At 38.8% G+C, this 18835-nt stretch overlaps 1 protein-coding gene across 9 annotated transcripts in view; it reads left to right on the top strand.

The window, feature by feature from the left end:
• MEF2A (myocyte enhancer factor 2A) overlaps positions 1–15885 on the top strand; it is a 164896-nt gene extending 149011 nt beyond the window's left edge. For 7 of the 9 annotated variants that reach the window (XM_082385166.1, XM_082385158.1, XM_082385160.1 and 4 more), the window contains 4 exons: positions 2806–2829; positions 6548–6674; positions 10380–10506; positions 11794–15885. In XM_082385166.1, coding sequence (XP_082241292.1) covers positions 2806–2829; positions 6548–6674; positions 10380–10506; positions 11794–12157 — 642 coding nt within the window. In that variant the 3' untranslated portion in view covers positions 12158–15885. The remainder of the gene's footprint in view (positions 1–2805; positions 2830–6547; positions 6675–10379; positions 10507–11793) is intronic. The other 2 variants (XM_082385164.1, XM_082385165.1) reach the window with 1 other exon arrangement.
• Positions 15886–18835: the final 2950 nt, after the last annotated feature.

Below are 18835 nucleotides of genomic sequence, written 5' to 3'. Positions count from 1 at the left end.
CTTATTTTGATAAAGAAGGCAAGAATGTACAATGGAGAAAAGACAGCCTCTTCAATAAGTGGTGCTGGGAAAACTGGACAGCTACATGTAAAAGAATGAAATTAGAACACTCCTTAACACTGTATACAAAAATAAACTCAAAATGGATTAAAGACCTAAATGTAAGGCCAGACACTATAAAACTCTTAGAGGAAAACATAGGCAGAAAACTCTATGACATAAATCACAGCAAGATCCTTTTTGACCCACCTCCTAGAGAAATGGAAATAAAAACAAACAAATGGGACCTAATGAAACTTAAAAGCTTTTGCACAGCACAGGAAACCATAAACAAGATGAAAAGACCACCCTCAGAATGGGAGCAATATTTGCAAACAAAGCAACAAAGGATTAATCTCCAAAACCTACAAGCAACTCATGCAGCTCAATATCAAAAAAACAACCAATGAGCAGAAGACCTAAATAGACATTTCTCCAAAGAAGATATACAGATTGCCAACAAACACATGAAAGGATGCTCAATATCACTAATCATCAGAGAAATGCAATTCAAAACCACAATGAGGTATCACCTCACACCAGTCAGAATGGCCATCATCAAAAAACCTACAAACAATAAATGCTGGAGAGGGTGTGGAGAAAAGGGAACCCTCTTGCGCTGTTGGTGGGAATGTAATTGATACAGCCACTATGGAGAACAGTATGGAGGTTCTTTAAAAAAAGAAAAATAGAACTACTGTATGACCCAGCAATCCCACTACTGGGCATATACCCTGAGAAGAGCATAATTCAAAAAGACACATGCACCCCAGTGTTCATTGCAGCACTATTTACAATAGCCAGGACATGGAAGCAACCTAAGTGTCCATCGACAGATGAATGGATAAAGAAGATGTGGCACATATATACAATCGAATATTACTCAGCCATAAAAAGAAACGAAATTGAGTTATTTGTAGTGAGGTGGATGGACCTAGAGTCTGTCATACAGATTGAAGTAAGTCAGAAAGAGAAAAACAAATACCGTATGCTAACACATATGGAATCTTAAAAAAAAAAAAAAAAATTGGTTCTGATGAACCTAGGGGCAGGACAGGAATAAAGACACAGACGTAGAGAATGGACTTGAGGACACCGGGAGGGGTAAGGGTAAGCTGGGACGAAGTGAGAGATATACACTACCAGATGTAAAATAGATAGCTAGTGGGAAGCAGCTGCATCGCACACACAGGGAGATCAGCTCAGTGCTTTGTGACCGCCTAGAGGGGTGGGATAGGGAGGGTGGGAGGGAGATTCAAGAGGGAGGGGATACATATATAGGGAGGGGGGAATATATATATACATATAGCTGATTCACTTTGTTATACAGCAGAAACTAACAACATTGTAAAGCAATTATACTCCAATAAAGATGTTAAAAAAAATACATACCTATATATAATGGAGAAGTATACCCCCAAGAAAAGGAGCTGAGAAAAAATGACATTTAGGATAGTCATTTGGCTCACCTTTCATGAACTGGATGTGGAATACGTGCCACTATCCTTCAGAAATAAAAACTGTAGGAAGTTTCACTTAAGGTGTAGAAATATGTTTATAAGAATTACTAATAAACTACAAAACTTAAGGACAAACTACAAGTTTGACATTTAGCAACTTGTCAGTTATCTTGATCTTTTTTTTAAGAGATCATGAAGCATCTCCATGGAATTCTTAAAATTTGCCACAGAAACTATTTACACCCTTATCCATTTAAGTTATATTGAAAACTGTACATACACACACCCATATTATTTTGATGTGTCTTACAGTTGGAGATGTGTGAAGACATCTATAACAAAACAGTTGAAGAGCATTTTGCCCACATTTGAAATAGAAGTTTATAGGCCAGGTAGTTGTTTTTCAGAGTAACTAATGAGCTTCCCTCCTATTTTACACCATTGTCTGCTTTCACATTGGGGCTTCATGTATCAGTGATGCTTATTATAAAGACACCTTTAGCAGATTGACAAAGAAGCTTGACTTATTCAAGTAAAATAATAAAAAAACTAGATTGTAGATTATTTCTAGCATATTAATGCTTTCTAGATGTGTAGGGAAAAAAGGAGCAATATGTTTCATTCATCTTTTCTGTATGTGATTTATCAGTTCATTTCTCCTCCAGTCTCATTTTCTTCATATATGTGATTTTTCTCCATTGAAATTATTATATTCATTTGAAAACTGTATTTGCAAATGATAAACATATAAATTTGTATTATTTAAAACTATACTTACTAAATGTTTGAGTTCTTGTTGTTTCATAACAGTGTGCTAGTTACTGTGGGAAATAAGAAAACAAGATAATTTCTGCCCACCAAGGAGCACAGAATCTAGTATAAGATAAGTGGACATGTGTGACCAGGTAGGGTAGGGATGGGAGGATTTAGATGTAAGTATAGAGTTAATATTCTCCAGATTCCAAATAGAAACTAGTTTCATGATTAGGAAATCGTTTTATATATTGTCACAGTAGCATGGCCATGTGTAAGCGAGGCCAGCATAAGAGCAGACCAAGTTGGGGTAGGAATGTCTTTAAATCCTGGCCCTAGAGGATTTAAAAGAATCTTTCCAGTCTTTTGAAGTCAACTACAGGTACAGAAACAGTAAATAATTTATGTTTGTACTCAGTGCATATATAATCATCTCTTTAGACTTCCAAACAACTGCTAGTGTTCAGATAACATGTTTTTCTAAAGAAATATTTTATATTCGAGTACCAACAGTCTTAGTAACTCTCTTATCCCTCTTATGTGCTGAGTGCAGTCGGAGGAAGAGGAATTGGAGTTGGTGAGTGTGGGTTTCTGATTGAAGGGAGTTGAAAAAGATGTAGAAAGTACTAATTCTCTTCAGTGTTTTTATCTAATGTTCCCTTTGTTACACATATTTTTTTTCTTGCTATTAAATACTGTCCAAACATTTTGAATAACTAGACCAACCTACTGGTACTGCAGAGTCTGGTTTTTCTACTTATAATTGTATATCTTGACCCATTTTATTTGTTACAACTTTTTAGGGAACTTTGGGATAGAGCCTTTATAAACAATAGCTGTCCATGATGACAAGACACATTAAAGAATTTTTTTAAGGAAAGATACAAAATACCTTTTATAGTTCCCCAAATTATTAATATATTTTTAGAAAATGACTTCACCCTCACAGTTCCTCAGATTGTAACACACTATCTTGTGTTTCTCTTTCTTTCAAAAAGATTACATCATTTTTGGTGAGGTCACCTTTTTTCACAGAGTTAGAATTATTTCATCCTGCATGAGACGATCTGAACCACAAGGGGGTTCCCTGTTTATTAAAATGAATGTCTTTAATTTAACGTACACAAACTTACTTTTTTTTCTATCAGAAGATATTCTGTTCTTAAAAGTAGCTGTTACCTTTTTTCCAAAACAAATGATTTCTATTGGCTTTTTTTCTAGAAATTAAATTTGACTAAAAATAACTTTCAGTTGATATATTTCTTTGGGAAGTAAAACTCAAACCTCACAGAACTGATCTTCTGATTTCACAGTCAGCTGCTAATTAGGTGACTTTAAGGGGAATAAAAACTTGAAAATGTTTAGCTTTTAGCATGGACAGAGGTTTAGATTGCATGAAAGCATGGGGGAAAGGCATCTGTTCATTTTGTTTACATTTTATTATTATATATATATGCATGCTGGTGTGTTTTGCACAGTTGGTTTCTTTTCAAATAAGGTTGTCTGTGCTCTGTCCTTAAAATGAGAGATTGTTCTTTAACTTTGTGTTCACTCTCACAGTTTTGGATGTGGTTTCATATTGGTTAACTAAAATACACTAGCCAGCTTTCGTTGTGTTGTTGGATTATATCATGTGCAGATTTTAACTATCTTTTGGGGAAATACTTTACTTAATGATACAGTAATGATTAGCAAATGGATGTTTATAGTTCAAGATAAAATAATTCATCTTAGATTAAACCTCACTATTTATACCCTTAAGAAGTTACCATGAATGCTTCCTTGTGAACTTATGAATTATCTAGCAATATGTTGCCCTCTAGTGGTTGTGGAAATCCACTAGTGGTTGTGCCATTGAGCTTTGATGGGTAGAACCAATATATTGGAGTGTCACTGTTTTACACACACACACACACACACACACACACACACACACACCCCATCCCACCCCCCCATCTTGAGGTCACATCAGTAGATTTCCATGGAGGTGAAGCTATGGCATGGATAAAGCCAAACCAAACCATGTTGCACTTTATTTTTCACCTAGTATTTGACTCTTGAAGTTTCAGTGACCAAATCTGTGAGAACAAATTAAATCCAAAGTAGATCTCTGTCTCAAAAATTCATTAAAATTTTTAACTTGATGCTGAGACAAAAATGTATTCCTTTCCACATTCCTTAAAGTATACCCTCAATAACAGAATCTCAAAGGTAAATTTCTAAGTATTTGAAGACTATAAAATCTAGCAATCATAAAAATAAATACTTGTAATTAAGAAACAAATATATAACCAAAAACTGTAAACAGTCATTCACATTTCTAAAACTTAAGGTAATTCAGACTCTAAAACTTAATTTAAAATGCAGAGCTTTATGTGTCAGACCAAAATATAATCAGACACAATCTATTAGAATTTGGAAAGTTGTATAAATTGGCTTGAACTCTAAAATATAATCGTGAATGGCTCTGACCCCAAGTGAAATAAAGACAAGTGCCCTGGAGCCTACACTAAAGCCTCCTTTAGAACCAGGCTACAGAGATTCCTTTAGAAGCCTTGCAATTCTAGAATAACTCTACTTCATGACAGCTCCAGGGGAATAGCTATGGATCAGAAGGAATAAATATATTTACGTTTTTTTTTTTTATACACGAGTTATGTAGAAGTCTTGCGCCAGAGGGTTTCTTAGAGCAATAATTTAAGGGTACTATCTTCCTGTAGTACTTCAGTTGTCTCAAAGCATTTCCCATCTATTACCTTACTAGATTCTCACAGTAGTACTACAAGGCAGGCAGCACAATGATCACTATCTTCCCCACTTTATAACTGAAGAGGTTTGGAGAGGTTAAATGATTTTCCCAGTGCTTAGGAATTAGTGAATCTGGGACAAGATCCAGGGCAGTATAACCTGAATGGTCTTTCCAACATCCTCTAACTTAAGATTGGATAGAAAATACAAACTAAAAAGAAATAAAATGAGATCTGGATCCTTATCAAATGATCAAAAGTTCAAATATCTAGATCTAACCAAATGCCTTTATCTGATTACCCTTTGAAATGGTGTTAGAGAAAACTGAATCACATCCTGACTCTTTATAACCTCAAGGGCACTGAATTATACTTTTATTCATATGGCTTAGTACCCCAAATGTCAGTTATCAGGCTGTAATTTCTTCAGTTAGAAAAAAATAACCCTGGAGTTATGCTTTAGCCTTCTTGTGTTCTAACCACATGGAACTTGGAGTCTGTCCTGTTCCTCTGATCCTCAGTTTTAGAAAGTGTTCGCTTAAGGCAGTGTCATGAGAAACTGCCCTGTCATACCCCTACACATAGAGAATGGTGACTATCTTAAACTGACTTGATTATTTAATAGTTGATTTCTTTTTTCATTCCCACTGTAGATAGGATACTATGTAGATGCTGTCAGTTGGCAAGCATTTACCATTTCTCATACAGCCCTGTCAAAAGTACTTTATTCAAGAGCTCTCTACTCAAAGCTTCTCCTCTCATAAGAGTCAGGAGACTGTGTCTGAATCTGCCGTTAAAAAACAGGTCAATGTTGGATGATGTGGATGATGGGAGAGGCTCTGCATGTATGGGGGCAGGGAGTATATGGTAAATCTCTGTACCTTTCCTTCAATTTTGCCGTGAACCTAAAACTGCTCTTTTAAAAGTCTTAAAAAATCTATATCTAAATATATACATAACATATACATGTACATATATATATATGTGTGTGTGTCAACTGCAGGATCACAGGGAAGGAAATATGAATACAAGCTGCACTTTAGTAAGCCATGACTTAAAACCTTGTTAATATGTAAATGCTGCAAAAAGTAGCTTTGATCCCTATATGCTCATGGATTTATAATCTCTATATATACAAATGACCTTGCTATCCTCGGGTATTTAAAATCTACACATATTTTATTTAGGGTAGTTTGGCTGTCTTTATAGTGGCATCAAGTCCTCATTTATGCTAACACATAAGTGTTATCAGTCCTAATGCAGTTTTCTTTTTTAAGGGTATATCTCTGACATCAATAAACTCTATGAAAAAGACTCTAGGGGAAACTGAATAATTAATGTAAAATACGTCCTTTAAAATTAAATATTTAGTTATTCTCATTAGTATTTTTAACGTTTTCACATGATCACTGCTTCAGGGAATAATGACATTCACATCATGAAACTGTGAAAAATGTCACTTTTAAATTGAATGTTATTTTTTAAATATTAAGTTTGAATATAAATACTCACAGAATAACACTTTTACTTTTTTCTTCTCTCTCACAGAATACCCAGAGGATAAGCAGTTCTCAAGCCACTCAGCCCCTAGCTACCCCCGTGGTGTCTGTGACAACCCCTAGCCTGCCTCCGCAGGGCCTGGTGTACTCAGCAATGCCGACCGCCTACAACACTGGTAAGCCTACTCTGTTGCCTTTTGTGGGTTTTATTTCTTTGTTTTGTGCTCAACATGTGCTTTTATGATTCTTAAAAAGTATATTTATTGAAATAAATTATTTCCAGTTTCTTAGATTCACATTTGGATATGTTAAAGAAACACATGCTACTTTGAAAAAAATTAGAAAATACACATTGATTGTAGAAAGATTTCCCAGCATGAACTTTTACTTACCCCTGCCGAAGAAACAACTAGCTGTTATCAAAATTATGGTATGCAGCAAGCAGAGCAAAAGGCTCAGCATTTTCTATATAGTTCTTGTTAAACAGCATCTCACTATTCCAGGCTTTGAAATAAGGTGTTTTTCTGTATGCTGTGTCAACCTACCTTGGGAAAGACTGAGTCCCTTTGGACCTCAGGGCTCGGGGAGGTGGAGCTGGGTGGCTGTGCCAGCAGGTCGTGTTTTCCTCCGTGTGACAGCCCGTTTGGTTTCCGCTGTTTGTGCCTGAGGGGCAAGACCAGGAGCTTTCTTGTTTCTCCTCAGAGTCTGTCACTCGTCACCTCTGAGGGGAGCTTTTCACTCATTCATGTTTATTTAGACATTTCACTCCCAAATACCCTATTTGGAGGATATATTAAGCAAATTTAAGAATGCTGCAGTGACTGAAGGGGTGCTTTCAGCCACGCAGGCTGTGTGGAGAACCCAACGTGCACAGGTTTCTCTAGATGTGCCATTATAGGGAGCGGCAGAGGACACATGGGGCTTCACTTTCTCACCAGCTGAGCCAAACACCTGATGCTTCAAAAGAAGGAAAGAGGGAAATAGTTAAAAATACCTTGCCAGTTTTTCAGAGACTACAGTGCAGAGAATTTATTCTTTTGTGATTCTAATAAGGAGACTAATAAAAATCATCTAATTTTAGACTTCAGGGTAAATGCTGTAGCACGGTGCTTTCACCCTGCTCTCTGGAGCTCCCAGAGGGGTGCAGAGCCATCAATACATTTGATTGCTGCTTTAATTCCAAGTAGTTCTTTTAAAACAGAAATAACTTTAAAAGGTGTTGTTGAAAAAGAAAGCCTCTTAGAAAGTGTCTACTACCTTTTCCAACAATCAATATGAAAAAAAATGTCCAAATCCATCAGCTAAATCTAGAGTAAAGCCAGGGATTATGCATTCATAGAAATTCTGTTTCATTGTCCTGATCACCAGCTATATGAGCAACACTATTCTAGGGACATATATTTTCTCCCAAGTTTATTCTGGAAAAGGAGACAGGACATACCTAAGTTGGTAACTATGGCGGGAAGTCCTGAGTTGTTGAGGTTACCAGTTGATACTCTGATCTCTAGAAGGTGAGGAAAGAAGGAAATCTGTGAGCTAGAATGTTCAGAGGAGTGTTGGCTAAGGAGATGGGGCTTGAGCTGGGTGTCAACATTAGATTACAGTTTACTGAGCATTTCATGACAGTTTTTTCCAATATTCAACTTAGATATCCCCCTGTATTTGTTTTTAGAAATGCCATTGGATTTAAAGAATCTTTTTTTTTAAGTCCAGAAGGAATTACCAAAACATAAAAATGGAGTCAGGTTCTGTCAAAACTGTCCATCACTTAGCATCAATCTCACTCCTTCTTTAACTACATAGTCTTTGCTCTCTCTCAGAGCACCTATTCTGTTTAATGTTACCACGTTATCTTTAACATATTTATCTATTTGCCTTTTTAAAACATGCATCCATGTTTTGTCTTTCGTTAGTATATCAGCTACGTTGTATGTGTGGCACGTGTCAAACACATGCCAGTCAGTCAGTACAGGGATGAATAAATGAGCAACATTTCAAAGAGTACAGTAGTTCTGTGTGGAGGAATCATATAGATGCTTGCTTCCTCATGCCCATCCATAAGATCGCTCCCAGCTTCTCCACTCATTCATGGATCCATTCAGCACATATTTATTGAACACGTACTGTGTGACAAGCACTGTGCCGGGCACTGGAAATACAAGAGTGCATGGTTAACAGTGGAATGTAGGGTCTATCAGAGGAAAAGACACAGGACAAACAGCTCTAGGAATAATTTATTACTGCCATGTTAAGGGCTGCACTGAAGCTTCCACCTGAAGGAGCACGCCTGACTCAGCCAGGCAGAGTAGGGAGAGTGTTCCGGGAAGAGGGAGTACTGTGTACCAAGGCTGGGAGGCAGCAGGAGCGTGGCTGGAGGGATGGGACGGCTGTAGAGTTGAAACTACAGAGGTAAGTAGGGATGCATAGGCCTTGTTGAGGACTTTGGACATGAGAAGCATTGAGAGCATTGGGAAGCCATAGAAAGGTTTTAAGCAGAGAGGTATCATGACCATATTTGTTTTTTGAGATCACCTGGCTACAGTGTGCATGGGGCAAAAGTGAATTCAAGGACACCACACAAGAGGCTACTGTGATGGTCCAAGTAATGGTTACTGATGGCGTGAACTAGGGTGGTGGCAGTGGAGACGGTGAAACTTGGGCAGGCTTGAGAGACAGTAGCTAGAGTCAACCAGACATGATGGTTGGTGGTGGAAGTAAGTACCACGGATAACACCCACAGGTTTCTGGCACGAACAGTCATGTGAAAGTTGGTTCCATTTACTAAAGAGAAGCAGGTTTGGAGGAAATGATGAGTCCAGTGGAGTCATGTCAGATTTGAGGTGTCTGGAGAGACATACAAATAGACATGTCAAGTAAGTAGTTGGAAGGACTTGGAGGCACTGTGGAAGGCACAGTGTGATGGACCCCCACCCCAGCTTCTGTGGGGAGGGACGAGGCAATCTTAGAGAACACTGAATGAGAAAATATCCTAAGCAGAGCTATGCTGTTTCAACTCAGTTTCTTTTTTTAAAATGCTAATTCACTAGGAAGACCAATTTCTTTAAACACCTCTCTTGAGACATGAAAAAGTAGTTAGAAGAGTTTTTGCCTCCTCTCTTTAGAACTAACTGGAAAAGACAAGCGTTAATGATGAACTGAAATAACTCTACGTGTGAATGATAACTAACATCCTAAGTCTGATAACTAACATCCTAAGTCTTGGTCACAATGATTATGACTGAAGCATTCATGTATATTATGTCTTGTAACAGTTTTTTGATGAACTTTCATTTTGCATGCAATCAGGGATCTTTGGCAGTTCCTGTACTTCGAACAAATGTAGTTATTTAATTGTGTGATAATGTAAATACTGTCTATGTCACTAAGCTTGGCACCCCATGAGAAGGGGTCCTGAGTCTTTCCTGCTCCCCCTGTACTTCAAGAATATGAGACTTGCTGATTTAGATGGAGTCAGGGTGAGCTGGAGTGTTTCTCTTTGTTCAGGAGGGTAGCAGTGGGCATATTTATTTAAAATAACAATTGTATAGGAACATCCTTTAGTGATGGCATTTTTATTATTTCTATTTACAAGTCCGGAAGAAGTATCTCAACTTTTTGAAAAATAATAAACTATAAATATTTAGTACAAAATTGAAACCTTTTTTATTGAAATAATCCCAGACAACTGAATACAGCTAGGTCCTATAAACCTCCCAAAAGAAGAATTTTTTGTGGGTTTTAGACCCATAAGTGCATTGTTTGATGTTATGAAGTACCTGGCTTCTCTCAACCTAAGAAAACTTTTGAAGCAACTATTTGAAAAACAGATTTTGCATGGTCCTTTTAATTACACACACAAGCAACATTTCCTTCTTTTTTAGATTACTCACTGACTAGTGCAGACCTGTCGGCCCTGCAGGGCTTCAACTCCCCAGGAATGCTGTCTCTGGGACAGGTGTCAGCCTGGCAGCAGCACCATTTAGGACAAGCAGCCCTCAGCTCTCTCGTGTGAGTAACTAGAAATTTTCCCCAAATCTGTACCCCTATTTCCCAACCTCTGTCTCATTCCACTGTTTGAAGAAAGGCAGCCTGAAGGTATTCCGGCCTACCTACCACCCTTCTCTTTTTTTGCCTTGGTTAACATCAACAGACAAAGAGAATAAGAAAATGAGCTGTGCCCTTTGCTTTTTCTCCCTGGATCGTAGGGGAGGAGTGGTAGGGCTTGGGTATCTTATGTATGAATCAAGCTACATGGGATTCATGTGGTTGATCCCAGCCCGCTGCATACACTGTATACCTCACCAAGAAGGGTTCACAAAACAGAATGTTCCTTATGGATAGCATGTGGGGATATAACTGAAAAGGGTTTACAGTGGTGCCCAGGTAGGACCAGGCATCACCAGCAGGAGAAGGAATGGTGCTTCAGTAGAACAGAATAGTCAGCCCACAGAGCAGCTAGAGGAGAACATCCTAGAAGAGGGGACAGCATAGCAGGCCCACGTGGCCTCCACGAGGGTTGGCCGCCTCGCCCCTGCTCAGGACACCCAGCCTCCTAGCCTCCTGCCCTGAAAATCCCCAGAGAGCTTCCCTGCATCCTGAAATAGCTCCACAATGCATACTGTTATCAGTCGTCTTGGGAATTGTGTCATGGAGAAAGGCGCAGAGTATCTGAGGGAAATTTCTTTGCCTACACAGGTGTTTGGCCCTCGGGCCTTTGCAGAGCATCCTAAATGAACACACTAAAAAGAGCCATGCAAAGGCAAGTGGAAAAGGCTTGGTGCTCAGACTGGGGGAAAAGCCTGTATACACTCTACTGTGTCCTACTCTGAGCAAGTCACTTAGCCTTTCTGAGACTCTTTCCTCATCTGGAAAATAGGGTGACATGACTGACTTCTGAGAGCTGCTGTGAGAGTAGGTGACATGTTGTGCCTGTCACAGAAGCAGCAGAAAGGAAGAGAGGGAGAAGAATTCAAGTTGCCATATTGTTCCTCTGCCGTTTTGGTCCATGTACAGCATTAGTCACTGACACTGTTTTGGATACTTCAGCTACAGAAGTACCAAGACTGTGGGTAACAGGACCAGTCACTAAAAATCTCAACTGTACTTGTTTTTTTTCTACCAGGGATATATAATTTTTTTCTGTGCCAAGCACTGCAGGAAACACCAAAACTGGTCTTGGGGAATTCTGACAGTATTTCAGACCCTGGACTCTTTTCGGTCAGGTGGTGTCTGTAATATTCCATTTATGCAGATGCACTCACAAACCATCTACCATATCTTTTTTTTTTCCTTCAGTGCTGGAGGGCAGTTATCTCAGGGTTCGAATTTATCCATTAATACCAACCAAAACATCAACATTAAGTCAGAACCAATTTCACCTCCCCGGGATCGAATGACCCCATCAGGCTTCCAGCAGCAGCCGCCGCCACAGTCACAACCCCCCCAGCCGCAGCCGCAGCCGCAGCCACAGCCGCGGCAGGAAATGGGCCGCTCCCCTGTGGACAGTCTGAGCAGCTCGAGCAGCTCCTATGATGGCAGTGACCGGGAGGACCCGCGGAGCGACTTCCATTCTCCGATTGTGCTTGGCCGACCCCCAAACACTGAGGACAGAGAGAGCCCTTCCGTAAAGCGAATGAGGATGGACACGTGGGTGACCTAAGGCTTCCAGGCTGGTGTTTGTACTTTGTTACTGCAGTGAACTGCTCTACATATCTAAGTTGGTAAATAAGGACATGAGTTAAATATATTTATATGTACATACATACATATATATCCCTTTACATATATATGTATGTGGGTGTGAGTGTGTGTATGTGTGGGTGTGTGTTGCATACACAGAATCAGGCACTTACCTGCAAACTCTTGTAGATCTGCAGGTGTGCGTCCCATGGCAAACAGAGCACCCTGTAGGCAGAGTCTAGTCTGGCACTTCCTTGGACTACTTGTTTCATAAGATAACCAGTTTTTGCAGAGAAACGTGTACCCATATATATAATTCTCCCACACTAGCTTGCAGAAACCTAGAGGGCCCCTACTTGTTTTATTTAACTGTGCGGTGACTGTAGTTACTTAAGAAAAATGCTTTGTAGAACAGAGCAGTAGAAAAGCAGGAACCAAGAAAGCAATACTGTACATAAAATGACATTTATATTAATTACCCACCTGGCATGGGTCTCTGTTGCAAAGAGGTGCATGGGAAAGGGCTGTTGATATTAAAAACAAAAAACAAAACAAAAAAAGCCCCACACATAACTGTTTTGCACGTGCAAAAATGTATTGGGTCAAAGAAGTGATCTTTAGCTAATAAAAAAGAGAGAGAATAGAAAACACGCATGAGATATTCAGAAAATATTAGCCTAGAAATATAGAGCATTAACAGTAAATTAATATATTAAGTTATAATTGGAATACGTCAGAAGTTTCTTTTTACATTCATATCATAAAAATTAAAGAAACTGATTTTAGCTCATGTATATTTTATATGAAAGAAAACACCCTTATGAATTGATGACTATATATAAAATTATATTCACTACTTTTGAACACATTCTGCTATGAATTATTTATATAAGCCAAAGCTGTATGTTGTAACTTTTTTTTTAGAGAATAGCTTTATCTTGTTTTAACTTTCTAGTTTTATTTTAAGAGGGGGAAAAAAACAAACAAAAATATCTTGCAAGCAGAACCTTGGAAAAAAAAAGCCATGAACACTTATTATTCTATATGTAAATTAAAAGTTGAGCCAAACTCTTTGTGTATATAGAATCTTAAATATATTATCACCTTTGATGTAAGTACCTATGTATTGTATGGTCACCAGATTAAAAAGTATATTTTTGTGGATTGCCGCCAATTTAGGGGGAAAAGGCGAGATCCTTATTAAGTAGAGTATTCACTGTTTAATATTTACTATTTTGTTAAATATACTGTACTTTGGATTTTAATTATTGGCCCAGTCTTTTCAGAGGATTGTATAAAGGGGTTTCTCCCCTCACTGGTGGTGAATGTGTGATGTTACATTGTAATCTTTGTGCTGTATGGGTTGAGCATCATTATATATTTTATATGTGTATATAAATAGCAAAGTGGCAAAAAAAATTGGTGTTAAGTTCATCCTGCATAAATGTAAAATGTGTTGTGACAGATTTTATAAGGCATTATTTAAAACTTGCCTTTTGTGAGGAAAAAAATATAGTAGAAAAGCTGACCTAATTTAATTAATATTAGAGAAAATGGCAAAATAGTTGATGAGCACAAAGGTTTTATAAGTGGTAAATGATTAGGGAAAAATATTCGTGGGGAAAGGGGTCTTTTTTCCTTGACCCTCTAAAATAGAGTGATGCAGCTGGTTACAGAATACTACCACGCCGGACACTCTGCATCGAATGACACTGCAGTGTGGGGAGCAGTCCTCTCATGGTGCCGATTCTTGGCACAACTCTTGCCATCCTAATGCCCTCTACTGAGATGCTGACCAAGGCCTTACTCTCACAGGAAGACAGCTAAGTGGTAACAGCAAGTTCGGCAGGTCCCTGGGCTTGTGCCATGAACAAAATTCAAAGTCCTGTATGTCTTTCATCATTGATTTTTAAATACTCCCTTTCCTGAGAAACTCAAAATAAGGGTTTAAAATTACTGCTATTTTCTATTTTAAACTTAATATTAAGCAGCTACCTACAATTTTTACTTATGTTTTGGTTTTTCCCCCTAAATTGCGTTCCTTGTGACGTTTTCCTCCTATGCTCTTTATGACAAATCATCAGCCAGACTTCCTGACTGACACATAGGTAGTAGGTACAGGATAAACTTGTGGCATTCCCAGCTGCAAAATGGAATTCTGTTTTTAATGACATTTTCAGTAGTAAATTTTGATAAGAGGCCAAAAAAGGGAGGGCAATATGCTTTCTCCTCTCGTCAGTTTAGACATTTGGCTCTTATTCAGAAAGGATTGGTTTTTCTTTAAAATATACTTATTTTACTGAACTACTTACAGGCACATTTCTTCATGAGGTCACACCTAGTTGAAAGAAGACAGTTTCCCAACACTGAATTTCCAGGATAATCCTTACCACTTTGTAAACCATTTATAGCTTTGGAAGTGTTCAGTGCTTCTTTGGTTGTTATTTATGCATGTTCATGAACTTCTGCTGTACATGGGATAGGAGTTAACACATTCACATTTACTGTCTATTTTCTTGTGTGCCTTATGAGATGGCTTTTCTGACTGTATCTCAATAGTCTTTCTTTCTATGCAGGTTTATAATCAGTACAACTACTGTTTTCTAAAATAATATTACGCAAGGCTCGGAGTTTGTATTTCAATTACACTGACCAAGTAACAATGTATTCCGTTTTCAGGAACTGAGTATTTGACTGTTAACCCTTTTCCCATACACCCAGTGTGACTTAGAGCATATGGACTTGACAGAGACACCCTCACCCAGACCCCATGTACGAACACATAAACATACACGTCTCCTGGTGGAAACCAGCTCAGAGTGGGGAAGACACTAACCGTGTTACTTTAGAACCTACTTTTCTACCCTTTTAGACTCATGTGTTTTGTATGACACCATCATAAGAAATTTTATCCCTGCAGATGAAGTATTTTATTACTAAAAGACAAAAACAAAAAAAGCTTAAATTGCACTGGTTAAAGTACAGTTTCCAGCAGCTGTACTTCCTTCAGCAGTCTACCTGGTACTACATTGAGAGTGAAAGTCACCATTGTACGTCTACAGATGGTCCCAATCAAAAATCAATCTTTTGAGCCCTAATTATGTCCATTGTGTTAGAGACTAAATCAGGGGTTTGTTCTAAAAGAACAGTATATGTTTTACCATTTCCTTTTACTGTAAGGACAACTAATAAAGCATTAACATATTTTCTGTATTAACCATCATGCGCACAAGAAATACATAGTAAATAAGGAACCAGAAAACTCCTGGCATTGGATCATAAGAAGCTAGATGATTAGAATGTGAAAAAGATTTTACAAATGTAAAACTTTTATTTCTCTGTAGAAACTTTCTTCACTTTGCTGTGCAAGAAGACACTGCTTTGCTATATTTAAAATGGCTTTTTTAAAAGAGATTTATGTATTTGGTAAATGTTTGTAGTCAACAGTTCACACAAGAAGCTGTACACGGTTTGATCATGTAAAACCGTTTGGCGGCACAAGCTGGACTTTGTTGCCATCCTTGAGATGAACCTTTTAAGAAAAATAAGTTAATCTCAATTTTTCCCTGAATGTGTTTTTTTTCTTCATTATACAATAAATATTATAGTGAACTTTTTATCAAATGGTTAAGAAAATGTTAGAGGTTGTTGTAAACTCTTTGTATCCTGCACTCACTACAGTAAAGATGGACTGGCTTTTCCTGTGTACTCCAGACTCTGTCATGTTTGCCACCAGTCGTCCTCTTTTCCCTTCCCTTTCCTCTCTCCCTCCCCTCCCTTTCCCTCCTCCTTCCCCTCCCCTCCCCTTTTCCGCCTGCAGGTCCCTTTCACTTGCTTTGAGATGTGGTCAGGGAAACTGTTGGCGGCACCCCACCAGCCTCCCCTGTATTGGCTCCCGAGGCCTCTCTTCCTGGGGCGCTCCTGGACGCTTTAGGAAGCATCCAGGGATCCAGTCCCAGCATCAGCCAGCCTGGCCGTTCTGTGCATGCTGGTGTGGATACATTAAACCCATTCAGTCTCTGATCGCGGCTTCCTGCAGGATATGCTACCAAAGTGTGGGGGTGGGGCATTGCCGGCACTTACTATCATCCGAGTCTATTTCTCCCTCAAGTTTAGGTGGTGAAATAATTTGTTTTACTCAACATGCATACATAATACTTAGCTGGGGTGGCAGAAGACAGATTTACTAAAAAAATTTTTATTTTCAAAAGTGATTGATAGATGTGAAAAATTATCTTAAACTTGCAGCAAAAAGAGTTCTCTTCCTCTTATTCACTTTCTAAGCCATCTCCCAGCTAAGTAGATTCTTGCTGTCAAATTAAAAGCTAAATGTCTGTGCTGGCTTTACTTGGTGACTACTGTGAGACTCTTACTAGCAGGTTTTGAAAGCTGGTTGAGGCCTGTGGCTAAAAATCACACTGGCAGCTACTTAAAATCAATTCATTGCGATTTCCTAGTTGGCTCCCATGGGTGCTGCCTCCCTCTAGGCTCTGTCTTGTTTTTCAGTTGATTCTATGACTGACACCAGCCAAGAAAATGACTTTTCAGTGATGTCTTCTGCCAGTGGGATGGCTCCTCCTGCCTGCTCCCATCTGCCTGTCCAGTCTCTCACAAGGGGTCAAAGTACCACTTGGTTGTAGAACTGAGGAGGTGGTGGTCTTCCTTCCAGCTGACACAAGAGTGGGGAGGTTCCCAATAGGCACCTGGAACACTACAGGGAGGGGCTCGTGGGGGCTGAGTGGACACGTGCTGCCAGGCAGAGCGTGCTTAGCCCACGAGTGAGAGGTTGGCCCCAGCCCATGACTGCACGTAGCTGGGGTAAATTCCCACTTCCACCGCAGTGTCTGCTTCCTAGAGGACCCAAACTAACAGGGCGGCTTACCCCGCTTTGAGAACATGCCCTAGACTCCAGTCACTGTCTTACACACAGTCTGCCTGCTCTGTGTATACCAAAGTGGCTGAACACAGCTGGGGAAGAAAAAAATCAGTTACACTAACTGGTTTCACCATATTATCCTCCACCACCCTTTTTTTAAACTTTATTTTGAACTAATTTTTAACTTACAGAAAAGTTGGAAAAATAGTAGGTTTCATATGTCCCTCACTTAGCCTTCCCTAATGTTAACACTTACAAAACCACAGTACCGCTATCAGAACCAAGAAATTAACATTGATACAGTGCTATTAACTAAATACCCTATTTGAATTTCACCACTTTATCCACTATCTCTGTTCTAGGATCCAATCCAGGATCCCACATTGCATTTAGTTGTTATGTCTCTGTAATAGTTCCTCAGTCTTTTCTTGTCTTCAAAAAGACAAGACACTTTTGAAGAATACTGATCAGTTACTCCGAATAGTATCCCTTGATGTGTGGATTTGTCTGATGTTTTCTCATGATTGGAATGAGTGTGCATTTTGGCAAGAATTTCACAGAAATGATGTATCCTTAATGCATCATGCAGTTCATGTCATATGTTTGTACAGGTGATGTTGACCTTGACCACTTGGTTAAGTGGTTTCTATTGGGTTTCTCCACTGTAAAGTTACTATCTTTCCCTTTGTAGTTGATAAGTATCTTGGGGAGATACTTTGAAACTATACACAGGTTTTTCAAAAACTTTCACCTACGAATTATAGCATCTTGTTTAGAACAACTATTTCTGTAGTATTTGCCTGTTTTCTTCTACATTTATTAATTGGACTTCTGAAGGAAGAGCTGTCTCTTCTCCCCACTAATTTATTTGATCATATTAATTATGGAATCATGGATATTTATTTTATTCTATGGGTTATAATCTAGTACTATCATTATTTTATTCCTTAAATTATTCCAGTTTTGGCCATTAAGAGCTCCTTTAGGTAGACTACTGTGTTCCTTGGAAAAGCTCCTCCCCACTTTTTAAGCATTTCCTTACTTTCTGGCAAGATGTTGAACACTCTCATATTCATTCCCTTTCCAGGTACTGGAACAACCGCCTCTCCAAGGATTCCTAGTTCCATTTATTGGAGAATGGCATTGAGAAGCCAAGATTTTGGCACTACATGTGCTCATTGCTACTAGAGTCACTGCTTTTTGGCCCTCTCTGCCACCAAAGCTAGGAAGTAAATATAGGTATGCTCACTCACACAGACACACATCCATATTCTGCAGCTAGTTATCTAAACATATGTATGTGAAAAAACATGCGCTTACAGTAATACTTCCGATTTCAATTCAGCATCACAGGGTTCATTTTAACCTTTCCTTATTTGTAAATTCTTTCTCCTAAGGTAAGAACCTGGCTCTCATTATCTGCAATCTTTTTACTTGTTCAGTTCTAGCGTACACATAAGGTAGTTTCAGAATTGCCAGTCCAGGGACTTCCCTGGTGGTCCAGTGGTTAAAACTCTGCTTCCACTGCAGGGGACACGGGTTTGATCCATGGTCGGGGAACTAGGATCCTTCATGATGTATGGCATGGGAAAAAAAAAAAAAATTGCCAGTCCACACCTGCGTGAGAAACACATTTATTGACCAGATTAGAGCATTTGTGTAGTTCTTTTTCCCTCTGGCCTTACATTATCCAGTGAGGACAGTGTTTTCCATGGTTATTTTATGTTCCCAACCACCTTCAGTGTTACGTTATTCAATATAATATAGTTAGGATCTCTTGTT

Source organism: Balaenoptera borealis (genome assembly GCF_965194805.1).
Source record: "Balaenoptera borealis genome assembly, chromosome: 3".
Taxonomy (NCBI): Eukaryota; Metazoa; Chordata; class Mammalia; order Artiodactyla; family Balaenopteridae; genus Balaenoptera; species Balaenoptera borealis.
Note: the sequence above shows the minus strand (reverse complement) of the source record. Positions and strands in the feature narration are given on the sequence as shown.